Source organism: Pituophis catenifer, unplaced genomic scaffold (assembly GCF_029215685.1).
Source record: "Pituophis catenifer annectens isolate HBS135680 unplaced genomic scaffold, rPitCat1.0.hap2 SCAF_2, whole genome shotgun sequence".
Classification (NCBI taxonomy): Eukaryota; Metazoa; Chordata; class Lepidosauria; order Squamata; family Colubridae; genus Pituophis; species Pituophis catenifer.
The window spans coordinates 296,331,929-296,353,898 of record NW_027256882.1 but is presented as its reverse complement, the minus strand read 5'-3'; the positions used below and the strand labels follow the sequence as shown (position 1 = coordinate 296,353,898).

Genomic DNA, 21,970 nt, shown 5'->3' with positions numbered 1-21,970 from the left:
CCCTCTGAACTGACTGCTGCCCCCCCTCCACCAGCCACCCCAAATGCGTGGGGCGCATTCCGGGAAGGGCACATAGGATCCATGTGCAAGCAGGGAGTCCCCCCCCCCAATACCTGAGACCCCACCCCCACCCCTGCACCCTCTGGACTCACCATTGACCAGGAGTTGTGAAGGAGGGGCCGGTAGCGCAGCCGGAAGTGGAGCTGGAAGGAAGGCTCCTTGGGCCACGAGGAGGGGTACTCCCAGCTGACGCGCAGCCGCCGGGGGGCCAGGGGCACCGGCTCCACCCGGACACGCTCTGGTGGATCTGGCTTGGCTGGAGGGGAGGCAGAGGAGGAGGGAGCTGAGACTCCGAAGGGGGAACAAACCAGGCCTTTCCCCATTATCTGGGCCCAAGCTCCCCTTATCTGGGTACACTGGGGTACCATCTCACTCTTGGGGGACTAGTCCCCCCCACTCTGGCGGAGGAGGAAGGGTATTCTGGCTGGGGGAGGGGTCCAGAAGGTCCCTCTCTGCCGTGGCTCTTGTCCCCCCCAGTGTGAGGTCAGCCCCGACCCCCCCCCCCCGGCCTCCTGCAAAAGCCTGAAGACTCTGCCAGTTGGCCTGGGGCTCCAAGGGAGGGGGCTTCACATGGGGGAGGGGGGGGGTTGAGATTAATAACAGATCCCCCCCTCTCTCCCTCCCTCTCTTTTAGCTTTATTTATAGCTGATAAATTTGTATTTTTATAATGTTTTGCTCTGATTATATACATACAGGTAATCCTCCACTTACAACAGTTCATTTAGTGACCATTCAAAGTTACAACGGCCCTGAAAAAAGTGACTTATGACCGTTTTTCACACTTGCAACCACTGCAGCATCCCCCTTGGCCACATGATCAAAATTCAGAAACTTGGCAACTGACTCGTATTTACGACGTCACAGTCGTGACCCCTTTTGCGACCTCCTGACAAGCCAGGTCAACGGGGAAGCTGGATTCATTTAACAACCGTGTGACTAAGTTGACAACTGCAGTGATTCACTTAAGAACGGGGGCAAGAAAGGACGTAAACGGGGGCAAAACTCACTTAACAACTGTCTCACTTAGCAACAGAAACCTGTTGGGCTCAATTGTGGTCGTAAGTTGAGGACTAACTGTAAAGCAAAGGACAGCTGAAGGGGGATCGTAAGCACATTGGCAGTTTCACTTAGCAACGGCTTCACTTAACGCCCTGGTGGCTGGTCGCTAAACGAGGATGAACTGATGCGGGCCTTACTGATGCTGTGGGCAATGATGTCCAGCAGGGCGAAGCTGGAGCCCAGCGGGTTCACCTCCGTCACATTCACACGGTATGAGCTCCAGAACTGGGACTTGCCGACGGTGCAGGAGAGGGGGAGGCCGGGATCCTGGACACACGGACCCACACGGATGACCGGGGACCTGCTGGCACAGAGGCAAGAGAAAGCGTTCGTCCTCTAAGCTCTTGGCCAAGGAGAAATTACGACGTGAACTCCCATAATCCCCAGCCGCAAGTCCACAATCTGGGAAAGAAGTTTACTCAAACTGGTGGCGTTATCCGGCTTGACAATAAACCTTGTGAGAAGTTTTGTATCCAGATATATCTTATTGTAGGTCTTTGGTTATTCGGGTCTTCTCCCACGTAAAATTGGAAGTGTCTTGGCGACGTTTCGACGAAGTCTCATTCGTCATCTTCAGGCTGGTGTTCTCGGCTTCGTGCTTCCAGGAAGCCGAAACGTCGCCAAGACACTTCCAATTTTACGTGGGAGAAGACCCGAATAACCAAAGACCTACATACAAACACCCGCGAAAACCTGAGAAAACAAATATATCTTATTCTTTATACTGCTTCCATCCTCCCTTAAACCATTGACAGAATCCACGATGGTCTGAGAATCTGTTAACCAACTAAAATTAGCAAACCCCCAAACATGTTACACAGACCCAATCCACATATCAAAAGATAAGGTCTGCAAACATAAACAGAGTCAATTAAATTAGGTCTCCCGGAGGAACTGCATGTTCACAAGAATAAACATACCTACACACACACACATGCACATGCCCCTCAAGTGTCACCCTAGCATGTAGACACTTCAAGCTCCCCTTATAAAACTCTGCCAACTCTGCACCCCACTTCCCTGCAGCTGCCCCAAAGGCAACGTATTTTGTCTTCTTTCCTCACCCCTGAACTGCCAAAGCGCAGGACCTACCTCGACTTGTCACCGCCGGGCAGCTGTTTCGTCCTGGGAAACGAGAAAGAGGAAATGAGAAAGAGAAGGGAGAAGAGGGGAGGTCCAACTGGACCCTCCTTCACCCCCTGGGCACCTGGAAGAAACGCCAGGCCTTTTCCCCAGGACCCCGACTGGCCACCCCCGAGGCAGCAAAGGGGAGCAGAGGGTCTCCTTCTGGAGAAGAGGACCCCACGGGGCGGGCAGCCTCCTATTCCCACGTGGGCTGAAAGGGCCACTGGGCCGTGGCTGCCTCCTTCGAGCTGGACCTGGCTAAGAAACCAGGCAGGGGGTCTCCCCCCTCCCCCCACCTTAATACAAGCCCAGCAAAAGTCCCCCAGTTGTGTCTCATGGCCTTGCTAATCGTGGCCCCACTCCACCCAAGACGCCTCTCCCCCACTGGCTGCTGGGGTGAAGATGGTGGTCCTTAGACTAGCCTTCTCGGCACCGGTGATGGCTCCGTTCAGGACTGTCCCCCGGCAGTCAGGGCTCCCCTCGCCTTCCGAACGGATACTCAAGAGGAAGGCCGGGCTCCAGGGCCAAAGGAGAAGGTGCAGGCCGCCTTCCCCCGTGGCTGAGGAGACCAGCCTTCCTCTGACTGTCCGTTCGGAAGGCGCAATGGAGACCTTCTGGAGATGTTTGGGGAAAAGTCTTCGTTTGTTCCAAGCGGGGCTTGGGAGAGGACCTTCAGAAGTCCGGGGAGCTTCACCACTGGAAGCTTTGAAGAAGAGCCTGGACTGTCATCTGTCAGAAATGATGGAGGGTCTCCTGCTTGGGCGGGGTGGTGGTGGTGGTGGACTAGATGACCTACAAGGTCCCTCCCAACTCTGTTATTCTATTATAAGGTCCTCAGCTGGAGCAGAAGGACCATAAAGGAAGAGGAGGAAGAGGCCTTTTCTTCTTCTTCATCTCCTCTCTGTCCCTCCAGCTCCCCCTCTCCAATATGCTCCTGGCCCCATATGTCTCCCCCTCCCCTCCACAGACCCCCCCACCCTCTCCCCCAAAGAGCCCTTCACAGTCCTCGGCTCCTGCACAACCCAGCCCACCCTCACAGATGTACAGATATCTGGTCTCCTGAAGGTACTTTTTCCAAAAGGCAACTTACAATTTTCTGGACTTTCTAGTGGTCTTAAGTCTCCTGGATGGTCAACTTACAACCACTAATCAAGGAGAGAAGCAACCTGGAACTGAGGAGAGATTTCCTGATGGTTAGAACTATTGATCAGTGGGATGGAAGTTGCCACCAGAAGTTGTGGGTGCTTCATCACTGGGGGTTCTTGAGAAGAGATTGGACAACCACTTGTCTGGAATATTAAGGGTCTCCTGCCTGAGCAGAGGACAGGACTAGACGACCTCCAAGGTCCCTTTTGACTCTTGTTTTTTTGTCCAGCGGCCTTTTGGAAAAAGCACCTTTGGGACGACCATGACCTGGAGGATGGAGAATCTCCCTGGACGTACAGGTAGCTGGTGATGTATCTGGTGGGCAGGTGCGTCTCAATGCTGGGTGTCCAGAAGCAGGAGAAGTTCTCATAGTTGGAAGCTCGGCAGGAGACGGAGGGCGGCCCAGGGAGTCCTGCGGGCAAGGAGGGAGGCACGGCAACAATTAGTGGGAAGGGTCCCCAGATCAGCGCCTCTCCGGTTCTGCAGGTGGCTCACCATGACAGGTACAGATAGCCCTCAACTTATGACCACATCTGAGCCCCAATTTCTGCTGCTAAGCGAGGCAGTTGTTAAGTGAGTTTTGTCCCATTTGACGAGCTTTTCCTGCCACTGCTGTTAAGCGAATCACTGCAGTTTGTTAGCTAGTCACACGATCGTGAAGGGAACCTGGCTTCCCCATCGCCTTTGCTTGTCAGAAGGTTGCAAAAGGGGGCTCACAGGATGCCAGGACAGTGTCACCGTCATAAACACAAGTCAGTTGCCAAGCGTCTGAATTTTGAGCCCTGGGGATGCTGCAATGGTCGTAAGTGTGAAAAACAGTCATAAATCAGTTTTTTCAGTGCTGTTGCAACTTTGTAAGCTGAGGACTACCTGTACCCCACCCACAGTTCACCACTCAGTGGCTTCCTTAACCCGGAGAAGTTCAGAATGCCCCTTCCCCCCATCCCCCAGGCAAATACGATTCTCTCCCACATGAGACCCAGACTTACGGCCAACTCGGAGGGCAACGGAGCCCAGGAGAAGCCCACCACCATCCTGGCAGCTGTAGGTGCCTTCGGAGGAGAGGTCCACGTGGCTCAAGAGCAGCTGGCCCTGCTGGACCTTGGAGTCCGTGGGCAGCCCGGAGCCCCCATTCCGCTGCCACCTGCTCAAGGAGCTGAGGAGACCAAAGAGCTGCCGTGAGGCCAGGGGAGGAGACCCCCAGGGGCCCATCCCACATTCTCAAAGAGCAGTATAGGTGGGTCTGTGCATGGTTTTGTATTGATTCATTTAGTTGTCATGTTTATGTAGTGTATATTGGAGATGGAGACGCTTTGGGATGCAATGAAATTTCATTTTAATGTATGCCAATTAGTGTACATTAATTAGTGTACATCTAAGCTGCGAGTTCTCCCCAGTTGACTTCTTATCTCTGAATGGGGTGCCCAACAATTGCTGCCAAGGAGAAGCTGCACGGTGCCCCCAACTGACTGCCCCTCTCTGAAAGGGGTGCCCACCAACTGCTACCAATGCTGCCCCCCCTCCCAATCCATCCCTCTTGAGGTCCTTCCCTGCAGCTGCCTTCAAGAGCCAGCCTTCAGCAGAACTAAAGCAATTAACCAACTAACTAAATAAACTAAAGAACTAAAGGAGAACTACGTATGAAGAGACAAACCCTTGTCTGAAATGGTGTAGCATCTCCTGCTTGAGTAGGGGGTTGGACTAGACGACCTCTAAGGTCCCTTCCAGCGCTATTCGGATTCTGAACCAAAGGCAGCGTCCCTTCACAACGGCCAGCTGGCAAGGCAGAGGTTTCTTTTGGGGGGGGTGGGGAGGGGGAGTAAAGGACAGTTAAGTTCAGGAGAAACAAGGCGGCCAAGGACTTTCCCCAGCGGGAAGGCTTCTGGGGCCCTTTCAGTGTCAATGCCCACAAGACGGGGCGAAGAAGGGCGAAGTGACCGGCTGTTTCCCTTGTGGTTTCCTATGCGGAGAGCTGGTTTCCCACCACAGGCATGAATGGCCTGCTAGACCGGGCATGCCCCAGGCTGGCACAGATGGGGGAATATTCCTCTGTATTTGAAATATACTCCCTTAAAACCTCTGAAACTCAATCTAGGGTTTATTTTTCCCAAATGGTTTATATAAAACTAAAAAAATTTGAGGGATGCTTTAGGAAAGGCAGATATGCTTTTTTCGAAAGACACTTTTAGACAACAGCAGGAGCTCAAAACTGGTAGGTCTGGGGCAGAAGATCAAAAGGGGTCCTTCAAATAGAAGAAAATATTTGTAGCTCAGGGTTGAACTATGCTGCTCTCTGAGCTTGGCTGTTTTTGTGCAGACATTTCATAACCTCACTGGGTCACATCATCAGTACGAATGAGTGTGGGGTTTTGTTTCCTAGTACTTCCTTGATGTTGGGTATTGTTTTTTACTTGTTTGTCTGGAGTTAATCCTTGCTTAAGGAATACTGGCCTTTTTGTTTCCTTCTTAGTTTTTTATTCTTTTGAATGATGTGTAAATGTAGTTTATCTCTATGTGTCAAATGATGGCTGATTGGTCTGAATACTGAGCTTCTGGAAATCCTGGAGCATTTTGGGGGGGAGCCTAGAAAACTTGCAATCCTAATAAATAGGGACCAAGCCCCATATTCCCTCCTACTGATGATGTTCCCTAGTCACATAATGAAACGTCTGCAAGAAAACCACCAAACTCAGAGAGCAACAAGGACGCCAGTCCTCCTCTTCCTTCTTTTCTTCTCTTCCTCCTCCTCTTCTTCCTCCTCCCTGCAAACCTCCCTCCCTTCTAGCACTGATGAGGTTACCTATCCTGTTTCCCCCAAAATAAGACGTCCCCTGATAAGAAGCCCAATCGGGCTTTTGAGCGCATGGCAATAAGGCCAAGTGCTTATTTCAGGGTTCAAAAAAAAATATAAGACAGGGCCTTATTTTCGGGAAAACATGGATAAAGATAGGTAAAAAACTTGGTTACCAGACAACATCCAAGCTCCGAGAGCCCCAGGGACCCAAGGGCTGCCACATAAGGGCACGAAAGGCTTCAGAAAGCCGTTAAACGAGAGAAATGTGCATGTAGGCAAACCTCCAGTGGGGATCCAGGGCTCTTTCTGCAGGAATACCCGGGACAGCATCTCTGCCCACCAGGGTCAAACACAAACCTCCGATATGCTGCCCAGCTGGATGGAAAAATAGCTCAACAAAGCAGCTGAAAAACGATGCGGCTAATGGTCCTGGATGCTCAGCTCAGACTAAACAAGAGAGAACCTCAAGGAGCCTCTGGAACAAACTCTTGCCCAGAACACACAAAAACGCTGGCAACCCACATCAAGGCTGCATCCCTAAGACTAATTTTGAAAAAACGCTCACTCTGAAACCCACAAGCAAAGAGATACCTGAATCCAAACTGGTTTGTCAACATGTCCACATTTACACCACCTTCAAAAGTGACAATTAAAACAATCTAGGAAGGAAACCAAAACACCAGCGCATGTCCCTTCTGGCAGACAGAGAAACAGGCATCAGCACCAGACAAATGATCAGGAGGAAAACAATAATCAAGGACTCAACAAGGAAGAAACTGCAACGCCATCAAAACTGGCAGGGCAAGCTGCTGCATATAGAAAGGGAGGGAACAATTAGGGAGAAACTTCTTAACCGTGAGGATAATTAACCAGAGGAACTGCTTGCCACCAGAAGTTGTGGGTGCTCCATCACTGGAGGTCTTCAAGAAGAGACTCGACAGCCACTTATCTAAAATAATACAGGTTCTCCTGCCTGAGCAGGGGGCTGGACTAGAAGACCTCCAAGGTCCCTTCCAGCCTATTCTATTCTATTCTATTCTATTCTATTCTATTCTATTCTATTCTATTCTATTCTATTCTATTCTATTCTATTCTATTCTATTATGTTTTAAGAGACTCGTTGTAAACTGGGCTGGACAGCAAGGTACCTTCAACTGCCTTAGGGGTCACTTGGGGGGTCTTCCGACTCTCCTTTGGACAGATCCTGCACAAGACACCTGGATGGGACCAGGATCGGGCCTGCTCAGGTACCTACCTTGCGTTTGCTCCGGGGCAGGTCAGGACCACGTCACTCCCCAGCTCGGCATAGGTCACCCCTGGAAGAAAAGCCCCGAAGCATAAGATTGGATGCTCCAGGGAGCTCCAGGCTGTTGGAGAAGGTTGCAGCAGCTACGTCTTTGGCCTTGCAGTCCCTCTTCCCTCCCCTTTACGAAGGGGGGTGGGTGGTTTCGGCCAAAAGTGCCCCTGCCCCCCTGCCCTCTGCAGGCAGCCCTCCCAGCCAGGGCTGAAGGTGGGGCTCACCGTCTTCTCCCCATTCTCCTGATGTGGTGATGGAGGCGGTTGTGAGCACCATGGCAAAAAGGACCAGCCCTCTGCTCACCCAGCCGGTGAGGCTCAGCATCTAAGAGACCGGGGGGAGAGGGGGGGGAAGAGAAGGAAGAAAAAAGAACATCAGGAGGCTGAGTGCTAAAATTGGAATGCTGTCAGGGTCCCTGTTCCAAACCAGGTGATCTTTCTTTCTTTCTTTCTTTCTTTCTTTCTTTCTTTCTTTCTTTCTTTCTTTCTTTCTTTCTTTCTTTCTTTTCTTTCTCTTCCTCCCTCCCTCCTATCTTCTTTCCCCTGCCTCCCTCCCTTCCTTCCTCTTTCCTTCCTTCCTTCCTTCCAACTTTCCTCTCTCCTTCCTTCCATCCCCTCTTTTTCTCCTTCCTTCGTTCTTCCTTCCCTCCCTTCCTGTAAAGAGATCCACCCAAAAGATCAGGAAGGATCTGGCTGTCCAAGGGACGAGGGGCTGGCTGACCAAAACATCCCAGCTTTTCGCTGGCGATGGTTCATGGTAATTCAAACAGCTGCTCCCGCTGGGCAAACATTGGCACCGGGAGAAATCGGTGGCAGGCAGGAATGGAGATAGAGGCGCCCCTCCTCCCTCTGGGCAGGTGTCACATTTGGTTGGTTTCAAGAGATAAGGAGGGGAGGGGCCCCTCCCAAGGTGGCACTTGCACTTAGGGACAAAAAGCTCGGTGTGGGGGGCACAGCAACCTGTGAGGGGCTGGGCACATGCCACTGGGAGAGATCCAGATCGGCTGTATTTTTTTGGGGGGGCTGTTTAGTCAGTCTTTGTTACCTTCCTTTGATGATCTAAGTAATGCACCCAAGATAAAGAAAGCAGACCCACACTCACAGGTCTCTGGCCCGCCTCTCTTCCTTTCTCACCCTCCCCAATGATGCACAAGCTCCCACCTCCCTCCCCCACAGCCCTGTGGCAGATATCAGGCACCCCCTCCCAAGACCCCCAGGCATTTTTGCAGCAGGGCAGAATTTCCTCTGGAACTCCCTCCCCACCCACTCATAATGTGCGCTAATGGAGACCCCGGAGCCAGAAATGCAGACTGCAGAAAATTCCCCAGCAGCAGGACAGCAGGGACCGTTTGGATGATCTCACAGTATCCATGCTGAAGGAAATGCACTGCAGGTAGAAAAGATTGCCAAAGACAAAGAAGGCTCTGCTTTTGGTCTGAAACTGCCCAATACAGGGAAGGATGAAATCAAGATGACCTGAAGTGTTAAAACAGTTTTAAACAGCCTTAATAAGGCCCCCCTTGGAATCCTGCATCTAGTTTTGGTCACCATGATATAAAAAAGATGTTGAGATGCTAGAAAGAGTGCAGAGAAGAGCAACAAAGATAAATGAGGACCCGGATTGTGGGGGCAATAAGCTGACTTTGTATAAATATACAAAAGTATGAAGGCTACACTTGGCCACACTCCTCTCCTCTCCTCTCCTCTCCTCTCCTCTCCTCTCCTCTCCTCTCCTCTCCTCTCCTCTCTTCTCTTCTCTTCTCTTCTCTTCTCTTCTCCTCTTCTCTTCTATTCTATTCTTCTGTTCTGTTCTTCTATTCTAGTAAAGAGAAGGACCAGGGGAGATATGATAGCATCTTCCAATATTTGAGGGGCTGCCCCAGAGTGGAGGAAGGGGGTCAAGCTATTCTCCAAAGCACCTCAAAGCCAGACAAGAAGCAACAGATGGAAACTAATCAAGGAGACAAGCAACCTGGAACTAGTTTTTAAGAGATTTTAAAGAAGAGATTGGACAGCCATTTGTCCAGAATGGTATAGGGTCTCCTGTTCAAGCAGGGGGTTAGACTAGAAGACCTCTAAGGTCCCTTCTAACTCTGTTATTCTGTTATTAAATCAGTGGAAAGGCTTGCCTACAGAAGTTGTGGGTGCTCCAACACTGAAGGTTTTTAAGATGAGACCGGACAACCATTTGTCCGGAACGGTATAGGGTCTCCTGCTCAAGCAGTGGGTTGGACTAGATGACCTCCAAGGTCCCTCCCAACGCTGTTATTCTGAGTCCCACCTAGTTCTTTTGCTTTAGCATCTGATCAGAGCCAGAGCTGTGAGGGGTCCCTGTCCTCCCCTCCAGAATGCTGCTTCTGACAGAGCCCCCTTGCCTCCCCTCCCCCATCCTTAGCACACTAGGACGGCTGAGTTTTGAAACTGCCCCACAAGCTGGTCAGGGCTCCCCCCCCCAGTTTCTCCAAGAGGGCACCACTCAGCTTCCAAGCAGCTCAGCCCCGGATGTCCTGGCATGAACCGCTGAGCCCCGCAGGTGTGCCCCGTCTCAGGTGCCAATTCCATGCCCGCTGCGCAGAGAAGCAGGCATCAGGGTGGCGCCACGGGGGATTGTGAGGACCGCTGCAGTAAACAAATTAAAGCTTCAGGAACCGAAGACAAGATTTTGGAAGGGGATGGGAATATTTCTGCCATTTGCTGGCTCTGGACCGGGACTGAGGCTGAATTGGTCTGCACTGAATTTCCTCCATCACAACCCCAGACGAAGCACTGCTCTGATCTGCAGCAGCCCGGCCCCTCCTGAACCCCCAAACCACAGCCGAGATCAGCCTGGGGGTCTCTGCCTCTCTCCCCCCAGGCACCGAGAGGGAGACTAAACCCCCTTTAAGCCTGGATTTCTTGCCGCTCCTCCCAAGCAGGCAGCACAGATTTTTTTTGGGTGAACCGAGAAGTCTGGAATCGTTTGACATGGAAAAAACAACATTATCTCCAGCCCATAATGGATCAGCCTGTTTATTTAGACGGAGATTCCACAGGCGGCCGGGAGGGAGGTGGGCAAACGGCGGAAAATCTGCAAAGAAGGGAAGGCCGGCCTGCTTCTCGGCTGCTCTCTCTCCTTAGAAACCGCTGAAAAAATAGGTGGCAAACACCCGTTCCCTTCCCACAATGCAGGCGGAGGGATGGCCAGGCATTTGCACAGCCACAGAACAAACCACGATTGGACTGAGCCAAGCAGACTCTTGGTATAGAGAAATGTCTAAGGCCGTGATGGCGAACCTATGGCACGGGTGGCACACAAAGCCATATCTGTGGACACGCGAGCGTTGCCCTACCTCAGGCCAGCACGCATGTGTGTGCCGGCCAGCTGATTTTTGGGCCTTCCAGCCCCACTGGAAGTCAGGAAACGAGCTGTTTCAGGGCCTCCAGAGGGCTGTTTTCACTCTCCCCAGGCTCCTAGAAAGGCTCTTGGAGCCTGGGGAGGGCAAAAAATGGGTATACCGGGCCCACCGTGTCATTGCGTGCCAAAAGCAGGGGGAGAGCGGGGGGGGGGGGGTCACGCACGCATGCGTGGGGGGGATGGGGCGCATTGAATTATGGGTGTGGGCATGCGCACGTGCAATCCCCCCCCCACTACCCCCCCCTTTTGGCACGCGACGACAAAAAGGTTAGCCATCATTGGTCTAAGGTCTCCTGCTCGAACAGGGGTTGGACTAGAAGACCTCCAAGCTCCCTTCCAGCTCTGGTATTCTGTTAATTAATCAGTGGAACAGTTTACTTCCAGAGGTTGTGGTGCTCCATCACTGGAAGTTTTTAAGAAGAGACTGGACAGCCACTTGTCGGAAATGAGCAGGGGGTTGGACTAGAAGACCTCCAAGGTCCCTTCCAGCTCTATATTGATAGAAACTTATCAAGGAGAGAAGCAACCTAGAACTAAGGAGAAACTTCCTAACAGTGAGAACAATTAACCAGTGGAACAGAAGTTGCCACCAGTTTTGTGTTTTGTGTGAGCTTCTAAGTGAAGAGTCGATCAGGGTGCAGCTGCCACGCCCGGGTGCCACAACCATGGACTGGCACACACTGCACAATCTCTAGAGGCCCAAGGGTGACATGGAGCCCTCCTGACCTGCAGAGCCAAAGGGATCTTCACTATCAGCTTTGCCTCTGCAGAGCAGGATGGCTCTCCTTGATCAGGACACCTGGTCCTCGACTTATAACCGTTCATTTGGTGACCATTCAAAGTTACAACAGCACTGAAAAAAAATGACTTACGACTGTTGCATCACCCCCCCCCCCCCAGTCATGCATCCAAACTTAAAATGCCTGGCAACTGGCTCATATTTATGACGGTCGCAGTGTCCTAAGGTAACTGTTGTGATTGACTTAAGAAGCATCCTTAAATGGACTTATGACCAAAACTCGCTTAACAAATGATTTGCTTAGCAACAGAAACGTTGGGCTCAATTGTGGTCGTAAATCAAGGATTACCTTATTCTTGTCTGTTATCATTGTATGCAGATTTTTCCCCGAAGGCCATCCCTCTGCTCAACAACTCATTCCCTCAACACTGTCAGACTATTCACTAAGTCTGCACTACTATTCCTCTTCTCATCGTTCCCACCACCCATCTCCTTCCACTTACGACTGTATGACTGTAACCTTGTTGCTGGTATCCTTATGATTTATATTGATATTGTTTCCTGATTGCTTATTTGTTCCCTATGACTATCATTAAGTGTTGTACCTTAGGATTCTTGACGAACGTATCTTGTCTTTTATGTACTCCGAGAGCATGTGCACCAAGACAAATTCCTTGTGTGTCCAATCACACTTGGCCAATCAAGAATTCTGTTCTGTTCTGTTCTGTTCTGTTCTGTTCTGTTCTGTTCTGTTCTGTTCTGTTCTGTTCTGTTCTGTTCTATTCTATTCTATTCTAATTCTAATTCTAATTCTAATTCTATTCTATTCTATTCTATTCTATTCTATTCTATTCTATTCTATTCTAATTCTAATTCTAATTCTAATTCTATTCCATTCCATTCCATTCTAATCTAGTATCTTAAGAATTTGAATATAGGGCAATCCTGGAATTCTAACCATTCATTTAGCAATTGGTTCAAAATTACCACGGCACTGAAAAAAGTGATTTATTTGTGGTCCTCTCCTTTATGACCGTCACAATATCCTCACATGATCAAAATTGGGGCATTCAGCAACCAACATGGATTTACAACGCTTGCAGAATCCCGGTTATATAATCACCATTTGCGACCTTTCCAGATCAATTGGGGGGGGGAGCTGGATTCCCTTAACGATGGACTGACTCACTCAACAACCATGTGACAACCGCAGCGATTCGCTTAACAGTTTTGGCAAAAAGGTCCTAACATTGGACGCAACTTACTTAACAACCGTCTTGCTTAACAGCAAGAAATTCTGATCTCAGTTACGGTCGTAAGTTGAGGACTCCTTGTATCTGAATCGGTCCCCCGAACGCTTCCTCGTTCACACTTGGAAGATGTGGAAAAGGCCTTTTGGGCCAGGTGGCGTTTGGCGGCCAAATCCAACAACGAAGCAACCGCCCTAGGGAGAGCCAAGTGTGGTTTGGCTCTGGAGAGCTTTCCTGCCTTCCAGAACATCATAAATCACAGAATTGAGCTGCCTAGTTGCTTTCTCCTGGAGTTGGCAGCTCAGAAACGGCTTTTCATCTATTTGGCAGCTGTGGGACTCAGTGCCACATGACACAGCTGGGCCAAGTCCAACCTTCTGGCTGGATTCTCCAAGGAACTGGGGGAATGTGACTGCATCAGGCTAGAAAGTGTTTCCAGATAAACCGTTTATTCCAAATTACTACTGAAGTCAGTGTTTTGGTCACTTTAAGACCTGTGGACTTCAACTCCCAGAATTCCCCAGCCAGCGCATGCATGCGCTGGCTGGGGAATTCTGGGAGTTGAAGTCCACAGGTCTTAAAGTGACCGAGGTGGAAAAACACTGACTTAAATATATTAACAGCGGAGTGAATCCCAAACTGGTTGCAGCAAAGACGGCTGAATCTAGCCGCAATAATTCCTTAGAAGAACTCAACTCCTCTCAGAAGCCAAATTTGCAAGGCTCACTCAAGATTCTCCAGAAACGACCAATATTCTGGAGCAGAAAAGCCGGGGTGGCTAGAGAAAATCTCACCCACGCAGAACTCCCATTAAGTCTGGAACCTTCCTAGAAATCCATCTGCAACGGCCGTGCTAAGGAGGGCCAGTCCAAGGAATTTCTGAAGCTCCTTATAAAGACAAGGTGCTTGGTTCTCCCTGGCCCAGAGCTGTTCTCCGTAGGGGCTGTCGGGTGGACCCTGCCAAAGGTTTTCACAAAAGCCATGGTGGTCTAGTGGTGAAGGCACCAGGCTAGAAAGTGGGAGATGATGAATTCTAGTCCTGCCTTAGGCATGAAAGCCGGCTGGGTGACTGTGCCAATAACCAGGAGACAGGGAGTTCTAGTCCCACCTTAGGCATGAATAGAATAGAATATAGAATCACAGAGTTGGAAGGGGCCTTGGAGGTCTTCTAGTCCAACCCCCTGCTTAGGCAGGACACCCTACACCACTTCAGACAAATGGTTATCCAACATCTTCTTAAAAACTTCCAGTGTTGGAGCATTCACAACTTCAACACTGAACTTCAAACCTGGGCCAATCACCAGGAGATGGTGAGTTCTAGTGCCGCCTTAGCCATGAAAGTTGGCTGGGTGACTTTGGGCCAGTCCCTCCCTCTCAGCCCAACCCACCTCACAGGTTTGTTGTTGTGAGGAAAATAGGAGGGGGAAGTGTATTGAATATGTTTGCCACCTTGAATTATTTATAAAAATAAAAGGCGGGACACAAACAAACAAACAAATAATAAAAACCGTCCAGTTGAGACCCCAGGAGGGGCCAGAATCTGGGGAGGGGTCTCTTGAGAGAGACATCCGCAGGGCGAAATGGCCTCTGTTGCATGAGGCAGCCAAAGTTGTTGATTGTCCCATAGGATTCAGGGATGTTGACCCAAGAGGGAGCAGCTGGGACCCTCCCAATCACAAGGAGACCCTCGAGATTTGGCCAGAGAGGCTCTCTATACGTGGGAGGCTGAGCTGGAGTGACCAGCAATGAAAGCGGCTCTTCCTTTCATAGAATACAGGCAGTCCTCCACTTATGACCATTCGTTTAGTGACCGTTCGGATTCATGAGAATGACAAAAGTGGCTTAGAAACATCCTTGTGCTTTGCAGCATCTCCATAGTCACGTGATCAAAATTTGGGCCTCTGGCAACTGGCACTTATGGTCATTACAGCATCCCGGGGTCACGTGATGAAAAATCAAGTGCGATTCATTTAACAACCATGTTTCTTGGCAACGGGAATTCTGGCCTCCGCTGTGGTCGTAAATCAAGGACTGCATAATCTGTGGCAGGATGGGGAGCCTCTGAAGGCACCTTCTCCGCATCGGCGGTCTGTCCTGGGCCCAGGCCCGGCATGCTTTGTAAGTCTGGCCAGAGAAAGTGGGACAGAATTACGAAAATATTCATTTTTAATTCTGCGGTCTCCACTTTCTGAGCTGGTATTTTGGCTGGGCAACAAAAAGAAAGATGGAAAAGTACAAGCCGAAGGCTCAACTCGCTGGAGCAAAGGAAGAAAAATTGCCAGATTTGAGGGTTTTTCTCCCCAAAGCCAGCGAGGGCCCTGTTAGGGGAGTAGAAAACAATTCCTAAACCGAAAGGCTTTGCCTGCTTCGCAGAGGCCTCCCAGCATCTTTTAAACGTGCTCCAAGAATTTCAATTCCGCATCTTGGAGTGCTGGACCTCAATCTCCACCCCACCCCCCCACGCCTCCCCCCTCCGTGTCTTTTGGGATTTAAATCCATTTTTCAGCCATTTTTCAGCCTTTTTTTCCTGGAATTCCTTGTTTGTTTGGAAAGCGATTCCCACCCCCAAATCCAATCCCAGTCCATTCAGCGGGGAATGGCATTTTCCCGACATAAATTTCTACCTTCATTCCTGAGTGGATTTTCAAAGGATAAGGAAACCGAATTACAGAAGGACAGAGTTGGAAGGGACCTTGGAGGTCTTCTAGTCCAGCCCTCTGCTCGAGCAGGAGACCCTACACCATTTCAGACAAATGGCTGCCCAATCTCTTTTTGAAAAACTGTCCAAGGATGGAGCACACGTCAATTCACTTCCATTGGTTAATTGTCCTCGCTGTCAGGAAATTCATCCTTGCTTCCAGGTTGCCTTGATTAGTTTCCATCCGTTGTTTCTTGTCCTGCCTTCGGGTGCTTTGGAAAGCAGCTTGACCCCCTTCCTCCTCTCGGTGGCAGGCAGCCCCTCAAATATTGGAAGACGGCTATTGTGTCACCCCTAATCTTTCTCTTCATTAAACTAGACATGCCCAGTTCCGGCAACCGTTCTTCATAATGTAGATTGCAACTAGTAAAGTTTTACTGCTATTGCATCTTCACGGGGTCTCCGGGTCTCCAGAACCGATTGTGCATTGCTGAAAGGGAGTTCAGTGTGGCGATGTGGCCAGTGAGAATGGGAGTGAGTGACCATCAGCTGAGCCTGGGAGCCTGCGTGACACACTCATGGCTGGGAAGCTGCAGGGAGAATCTGGGGGACGGGGTGTGTGTGGGGGGGGGAGCCATGCGCCTCCCCTTCCCCTCTGATGCCTGGCACAGTTGGACGGGAAAGTGGAACGCCCCAGTGGGTCCCCCTGTCCTCCTTTCTTAGCGCTGCCAAATTTGTCCCTTTCCAGCCTGGGTCTTGTCCCGACCCCTGCAGAAAAAGGGCAGGAGCTATAAATCTTTGGACCCCCCCTCCCCTTTGCTGTGTCCATTCAGAGCGATGAAAAGCCCATCCGTCTCCAGAGTCTGCCCCATAAAAGCAGAGCCACTTTAAGGAGCCAGCAGCCTCTCTTAGGGCTGAAAGGGAAACTTTGGGGTTCTCTCAATGGAGGGTTTCGTCTCTCGGCTCTCTTGAAAGCCTAAAATAAAAGCGGCTGGAGAAGAATGGCAGCCAAGAGGGCCTGTGGGAACCTCGCTGGGGGCGGAGGGGGGGGAGAGGATGTGGGGAGATTGCAGGGCTCGGGGGTCTGGGGAGAATGGCGGCCCAGTTGGGGGGATTTGGACTTCAGCTGCTGGAAAGGGAGGGAGGGAGGGAGGGAGGGGGCTGCTTCCCGTAAAACAGCATTTCCATCAACTGCACCCCAAGACACGGAAGGTCTCCCGGCTTATTTATTATTTATTTATGATGTCTTATTATTCACAGATAGTCCTTGACTTATAACCCTTCATTTAACAACTATTCAAAGTTTCAGGGCCTCTGAAAAAGGTAACTTACAACCAGTCTTTGCACTTAACTGCTGAATAAACACTCCATGTATTTTTGGCAGCTGTGAGGGTCCCGGGATCCCCTTTTGCAACCTTCCCAGCTGGCCTCTGACAAGCAAAGTCAATGGGGGAAGCTGGATTCATTTAACAACCATGCAATTCGCTTAACAACGGCTGCTGTTTGCTTAACCACCATAGCAGAAAAGGTCCTACGATTGGATTCAGTTGAACAACTGTCTTGCTTAGAAACAAAAATCTTAAGAAAATTCCCTCTGCATGATTTGGAGATGGAGGGATTTGATACGGGGGCTCTGTGGTTTTCATCTCATTTTTGCAAGTGGAGATTTTAATTTTTTTTTTAATTCGGGTGTTGTAAATGGATTATTTTTTTTAAAAATCCGGGTGTTGCAATCAGCTGCCGGCTGATTTTACTAGGCGTGAAGATCAACAGTGAATGAAGGAAATGAGCCCCAGGCTTGGCCTCCGATTATGACACAAACCCTTTGATGTTAGCAGGAGGAGAGAGACAGAAAGGAAAATAAAGTCTGCAAGAAGCAAAGTCTCGTTTTAACCCCCCCTCCCTCTCCCCTGCTTTAGCGCATCCTTTCTCTTTTCCACCACTGTTTGTCCCAATGCCTCTCTCACACCCCTGGAGGGGCCGGAATTGCTGGCCTGCTTCTTACCAGCTGCCCTTTCCCTGGTCTGGGCTGTGACCACTATGCAGGGTCAAGCAGGACCCTGGGATGAAGCTGCCCTGAATTAAGGAACAGGTGCAAACCCCCAGCCCTTTATAAAGCCCCTTGCAGGTGCTTGGGTGAAATCTTGTGCTTGTAACACTGATAGCCCAGGTGGCAATTAATGCCGAAAAAGAGTTTCCACTTTTGTCTTTTTATTTTCAAGAAGCTTTTTAAATAGCAGAATATTCATATTTTGTAATCATATTATACAAACATTACCGCACTGAAATCTGCATGGGAATAATACAGTGCATTGTGTTTTACAACTTTGCAAAAGAGAGAGAGGGAGGGAGGGAGGGAGGGAGGGAGGGAGGGAGGAAAGAAAGGAAGGAAGAAAGGAAGGAAGGAAGGAAGGAAGGAAGGAAGGAAGGAAGGAAGAAAGAAAGAAAGAAAGAAAGAAAGAAAGAAAGAAAGAAAGAAAGAAAGAAAGAAAGAAAGAAAGAAAGGCTGTTGCAGCCACATGCAGAACCAAATGCACATCTGGCTTTGGAAGCACAGGTTTCATCTGTGCAGGAAACATCAACTCTTGTGCAATTGTTTTTTTTTTAAAAAAAACCATTTGTAACCCTGATTAACTTTCAAGGCTCCAGGTAGAGATTCGCAGCAGATAGGACAACCTATCTCTAGGGAGTGGAAGACTCTCATGTGCCAGATCCTCAGATCTGGTCACCACTGCACACGGCTGGGGTCTCCAAATAAAGGACACAGGAGCTCAAGGCTGACTGCATCTCAGGAAGACCACCACCTGTGCAGTTCCACTCACACACACACACACACACACACACACACACACACACAAAACAGGGGTTTAGTGCATTTATTAATATTCCCCAGCAATTCCCTTCACCCAAACCCCAGAACTGCCCCAATTCAGCCCAGCCAAAAGCAGAGCAAAGCGAGTCCACAGAGCAACGGCCAATAGGCCCACAAGGGACTTGAAAGTTTCCCAAATGAGATAAACCCACCAGCAAAATCAAATCCACAACACAAGAGGGTTCACAAAGCAAGAAAGGCCCACAGTTTCGAATGTTTAGAATAGAGCTGGAAGGGACCTTGGAGGTCTTCTAGTCCAGCCCCCTGCTCAAGCAGGAGAACCTATACCATTCCAGACAAGTGACCGTCCAGTCTCTTCTCCAAAGACTCCTGGAGGCAACTTCTGTTCCACTGGTTAATTGTCCTGACTGTGAGGAAGTTTCTCCTTTATTTCCAGGTTGCCTCTCTCCTTGATGAGTTCCCATCCACTGCTTCTTGTCCTGCCTTCTGGAGCTTTGGAGAATAGGTGGACCCCCTCTTCTTTGTGGCAGCCCCTCAAATACTGCAAGACTGCTACCATTCACTACTGCTATCGAGAGGTGGGTGTCACATAAATTATCAACCAGTTCATTCAGCACCGAAAATGTGAGCACGCGCTCCTGCCTTGCATGCAGCTTCAAAACACAGGTAAATAGGGCTGCATAGCACCAGGCAGGGTGGATAAAAATCAATGATTTTTTTAAAAAAATCAGATTTTTTTTATTTAAATTGAATTTTTTTTATTTAAATTGGATTTTTTTGATTTTTATCGAATTTATTTTAATAAAAAACTTTGGGGTAAAAATCTATCGTAAGATAGTTTTCTATTTAAGATACATAAATGATTTAGTTTATTCAGCATGAAATGGAGCTTAGTTATGTAGCATGAGGAGGCTGTATATTCTGCAACTCTGGGACTATCGGTGAGTCAACAGTGGGTCAAAGGAGTAGCAGAGATGATAGTTGCTCTTTAAGAATTATGATTTAAATCGAGTTGATTTAAATCAAGCCTTTTTACTAGTGATTTAAATCATGATTTAAATTGTGATTTAAATCAACTCGATTTAAATCAAATCCACCCTGCTCCTAAGCCTCTGTTTATACAACCAAGGATCGCATTAGCTTGACAGGTTTAATGAACAGGGTGAAGCTTAACTTGGCTATGTTTAACCAAGGATTGTTATCTGCCCCTTTCAGCTTTGGAGGTCTTGCCTGTGAGGTTTGCACCGGGAGATCCAAACCCGGCCATGAATGAATCGGCCCTCCCTTTTTATGAATGGCCCAAATAATTAATTGCAGCTTATGAATGACCGCCGGAAGCGCTTCCCTTCCCTGCCCAGAGGGCAGAAGTATACTTGCCAGCAGAGCCGGTGCAAATAAAGGCAGAGGCCGGAGGGAGCTCAGGGATCTGGCCATAAAAAAAGATCCAGGGAAATCTTTTTCTTAGGCAGCATCCAGCCCCCCCTCCCCTCCCCCGGGGGTCTTTCAGGGGAGGGCTGACTGGTGTGTGTGTGGGGGGGGGAACCCTTTTTATAGTGAGATTTTTCTCTCTCTTCTTGGGCTCTGCCGGGACTATTTCTCTGGTTGGCTGATTAGATTCTGCTTTCCATATTTAAGATTTTATTTTAAGTTACACTTAAGTGGTAAGATGGGCGGCCAAAAAAATTTACAAATAAATAACACATAAAAATTGGGCCAAGATATCACAGTTGAGTAACATACTGGTGTGAAAAACAAATAACATGTGTTCAGTAATAGAAAATATGCAAAAAAAAAAAAAAAAAAAAAAAAAACCCTGGAAAGGAAGCATGAGGACTAGAACCATGGTGTGCCAAGAAGCAAGCCAAGATAGCTTCCTTTTGAGCCCTCCAACTCTATCTTGGGTAGAGGAGAAACCCAGAGTCCTCCAAAGGCTGAAAGCATCCAGGGTGCTCAGCATCACCCAGGAATTTTTTGGGGGTGGGGGAGATGACACTTCCATGGTTCTGAAAAAAGGGAGATTAATGGGCTCTGGAAAGGCCACCCTCCCCACTTTTTCCTACCGAGGCAGCCCCTGAATTTGAGACAAAGCCCACAATCGTTTTGATTTCGCTGGTGGCTCAATTCCAGCAACCAAGGACGCCGCTTAAAAATTCTGCTGGGATACCAGGCCTGGCCCAAATTCTGTGACTCAGCCGCAAGGGGCATTCCTGAGATTCTTCTGGGGGTTTTGGAGGGGGGTGAATAAACCACAATGAAACCCTGAGTGAGTTGGGCAGCCATATAAGTTTTCAGAACAGAACAACAGAGTAACAGAGTTGGAAGGGACCTTGGAGGTCCTCTAGTCCAGCCCCTTGCTCAAGCAGGAGACCCTCTGCCATTTCAGACACTCCGTTTGCCATGGAAACGGTAAATCTGAAAGTTCTGCAAAATCCACACAGAATGCACAGAAAAAAAATTGGAAAACAATATGGACTAGCTCCTTGGGAGGCTTGGAAATCTACGTTCGGCACAATACACTGACTTCGGATGCAAAGGCAACAGAAAATGGAATTTCATGTTTATTAGAACCTTTAAAACATGTTCACTACTTGGCATAGTACATGGACAACATGAAAAAGAAACAACATACCTAATCATACACATGATAACAGCAGCACGAATAATATATGCACAATATTGGAAAAGCAATGACATACCAACAGAAGATAGGGTAATTAGTAAAATCACGGAGTGTGCAGAACTAGATAGACTCACAAAGGAATTACAAAACAGAGAGGAACATGACTATTATCTAGTATGGGAAAAGTGGTATGTCTGGTTGGAAAATAGGAAAGGGATAAAAGATTAGGAAATAAAGGAAATGACCAAATATAGAAAGAGGAATGTAAACCACATATATAGGTCAATCAAGAATTGTAAAGTTAGACAGAAAAGATAGACCAAACAAGGTGGAGTCAAATTGTAAATGAAATTATATAATACAGTTGTGATAAATTGGACATGTATGTAAATTTATGTTTATATGTTTTGTGTGTTTTACTGTTTGGTTTGTATTTATAAATAAAAAAACCTTTAAAAAAACATGTTCAAAAAGGGACGGCTGTTGGGTTGAAGATTGTAGTCCACTTACACGTAATTCTTGACTTACAACTTTTTATTTAGGGACCGTCTGAAGTTATCACGGCACTAAAAAATTCTGACTTATGACCGTTTTTCACACTTACGACCACTGCAGCACCCCCAGGGTCGCATGATCGAAATTCAGAGACTTGGCAATTGGTTCCTATTTATGACGATTGCAGTGATTCCCTTTTGCGACCTTCTGACAGGCCAAGTCCATGGGGAAGCCAGATTCACTTAACAACTGGGTTACTGGCTTCAGCTGATGTGATTCACTTAACAACCGTGAAAAGAAAGGTCATAAAATGGGGTAAAAGTCACTTAAGTTGTAGGATAGGATAGGATAGGATAGGATAGGATAGGAGCTGGAAGGGTACCTTGGAGGTCTTCTAGTCCAGCCCCCTGCTCGAGCAGGAGAACCTATCCCATTTCAGACAAGTGGCCGTCTAGTCTCTTCTTTAAAACCTCACTTAGCAACAGAAATGCAGGGCTCCATTTTGGTCGCAAGTCAAGGA

The 21,970-nt window shown here is 48.8% G+C and overlaps 1 protein-coding gene across 2 annotated transcripts in view; it reads right to left on the bottom strand.

The window, feature by feature from the left end:
* Window positions 1-21,970, bottom strand: part of IL11RA (interleukin 11 receptor subunit alpha) — a 46,650-nt gene that overhangs the window by 3,327 nt on the left and 21,353 nt on the right. For both annotated transcript variants that reach the window (XM_070936028.1, XM_070936029.1), the window contains exons 2-8: window positions 7,707-7,806; window positions 7,441-7,501; window positions 4,381-4,547; window positions 3,689-3,803; window positions 2,213-2,245; window positions 1,258-1,424; window positions 153-316 (exon numbers count right to left, since the gene is read on the bottom strand). In XM_070936028.1, coding sequence (XP_070792129.1) covers window positions 153-316; window positions 1,258-1,424; window positions 2,213-2,245; window positions 3,689-3,803; window positions 4,381-4,547; window positions 7,441-7,501; window positions 7,707-7,806 — 807 coding nt within the window. The remainder of the gene's footprint in view (window positions 1-152; window positions 317-1,257; window positions 1,425-2,212; window positions 2,246-3,688; window positions 3,804-4,380; window positions 4,548-7,440; window positions 7,502-7,706; window positions 7,807-21,970) is intronic.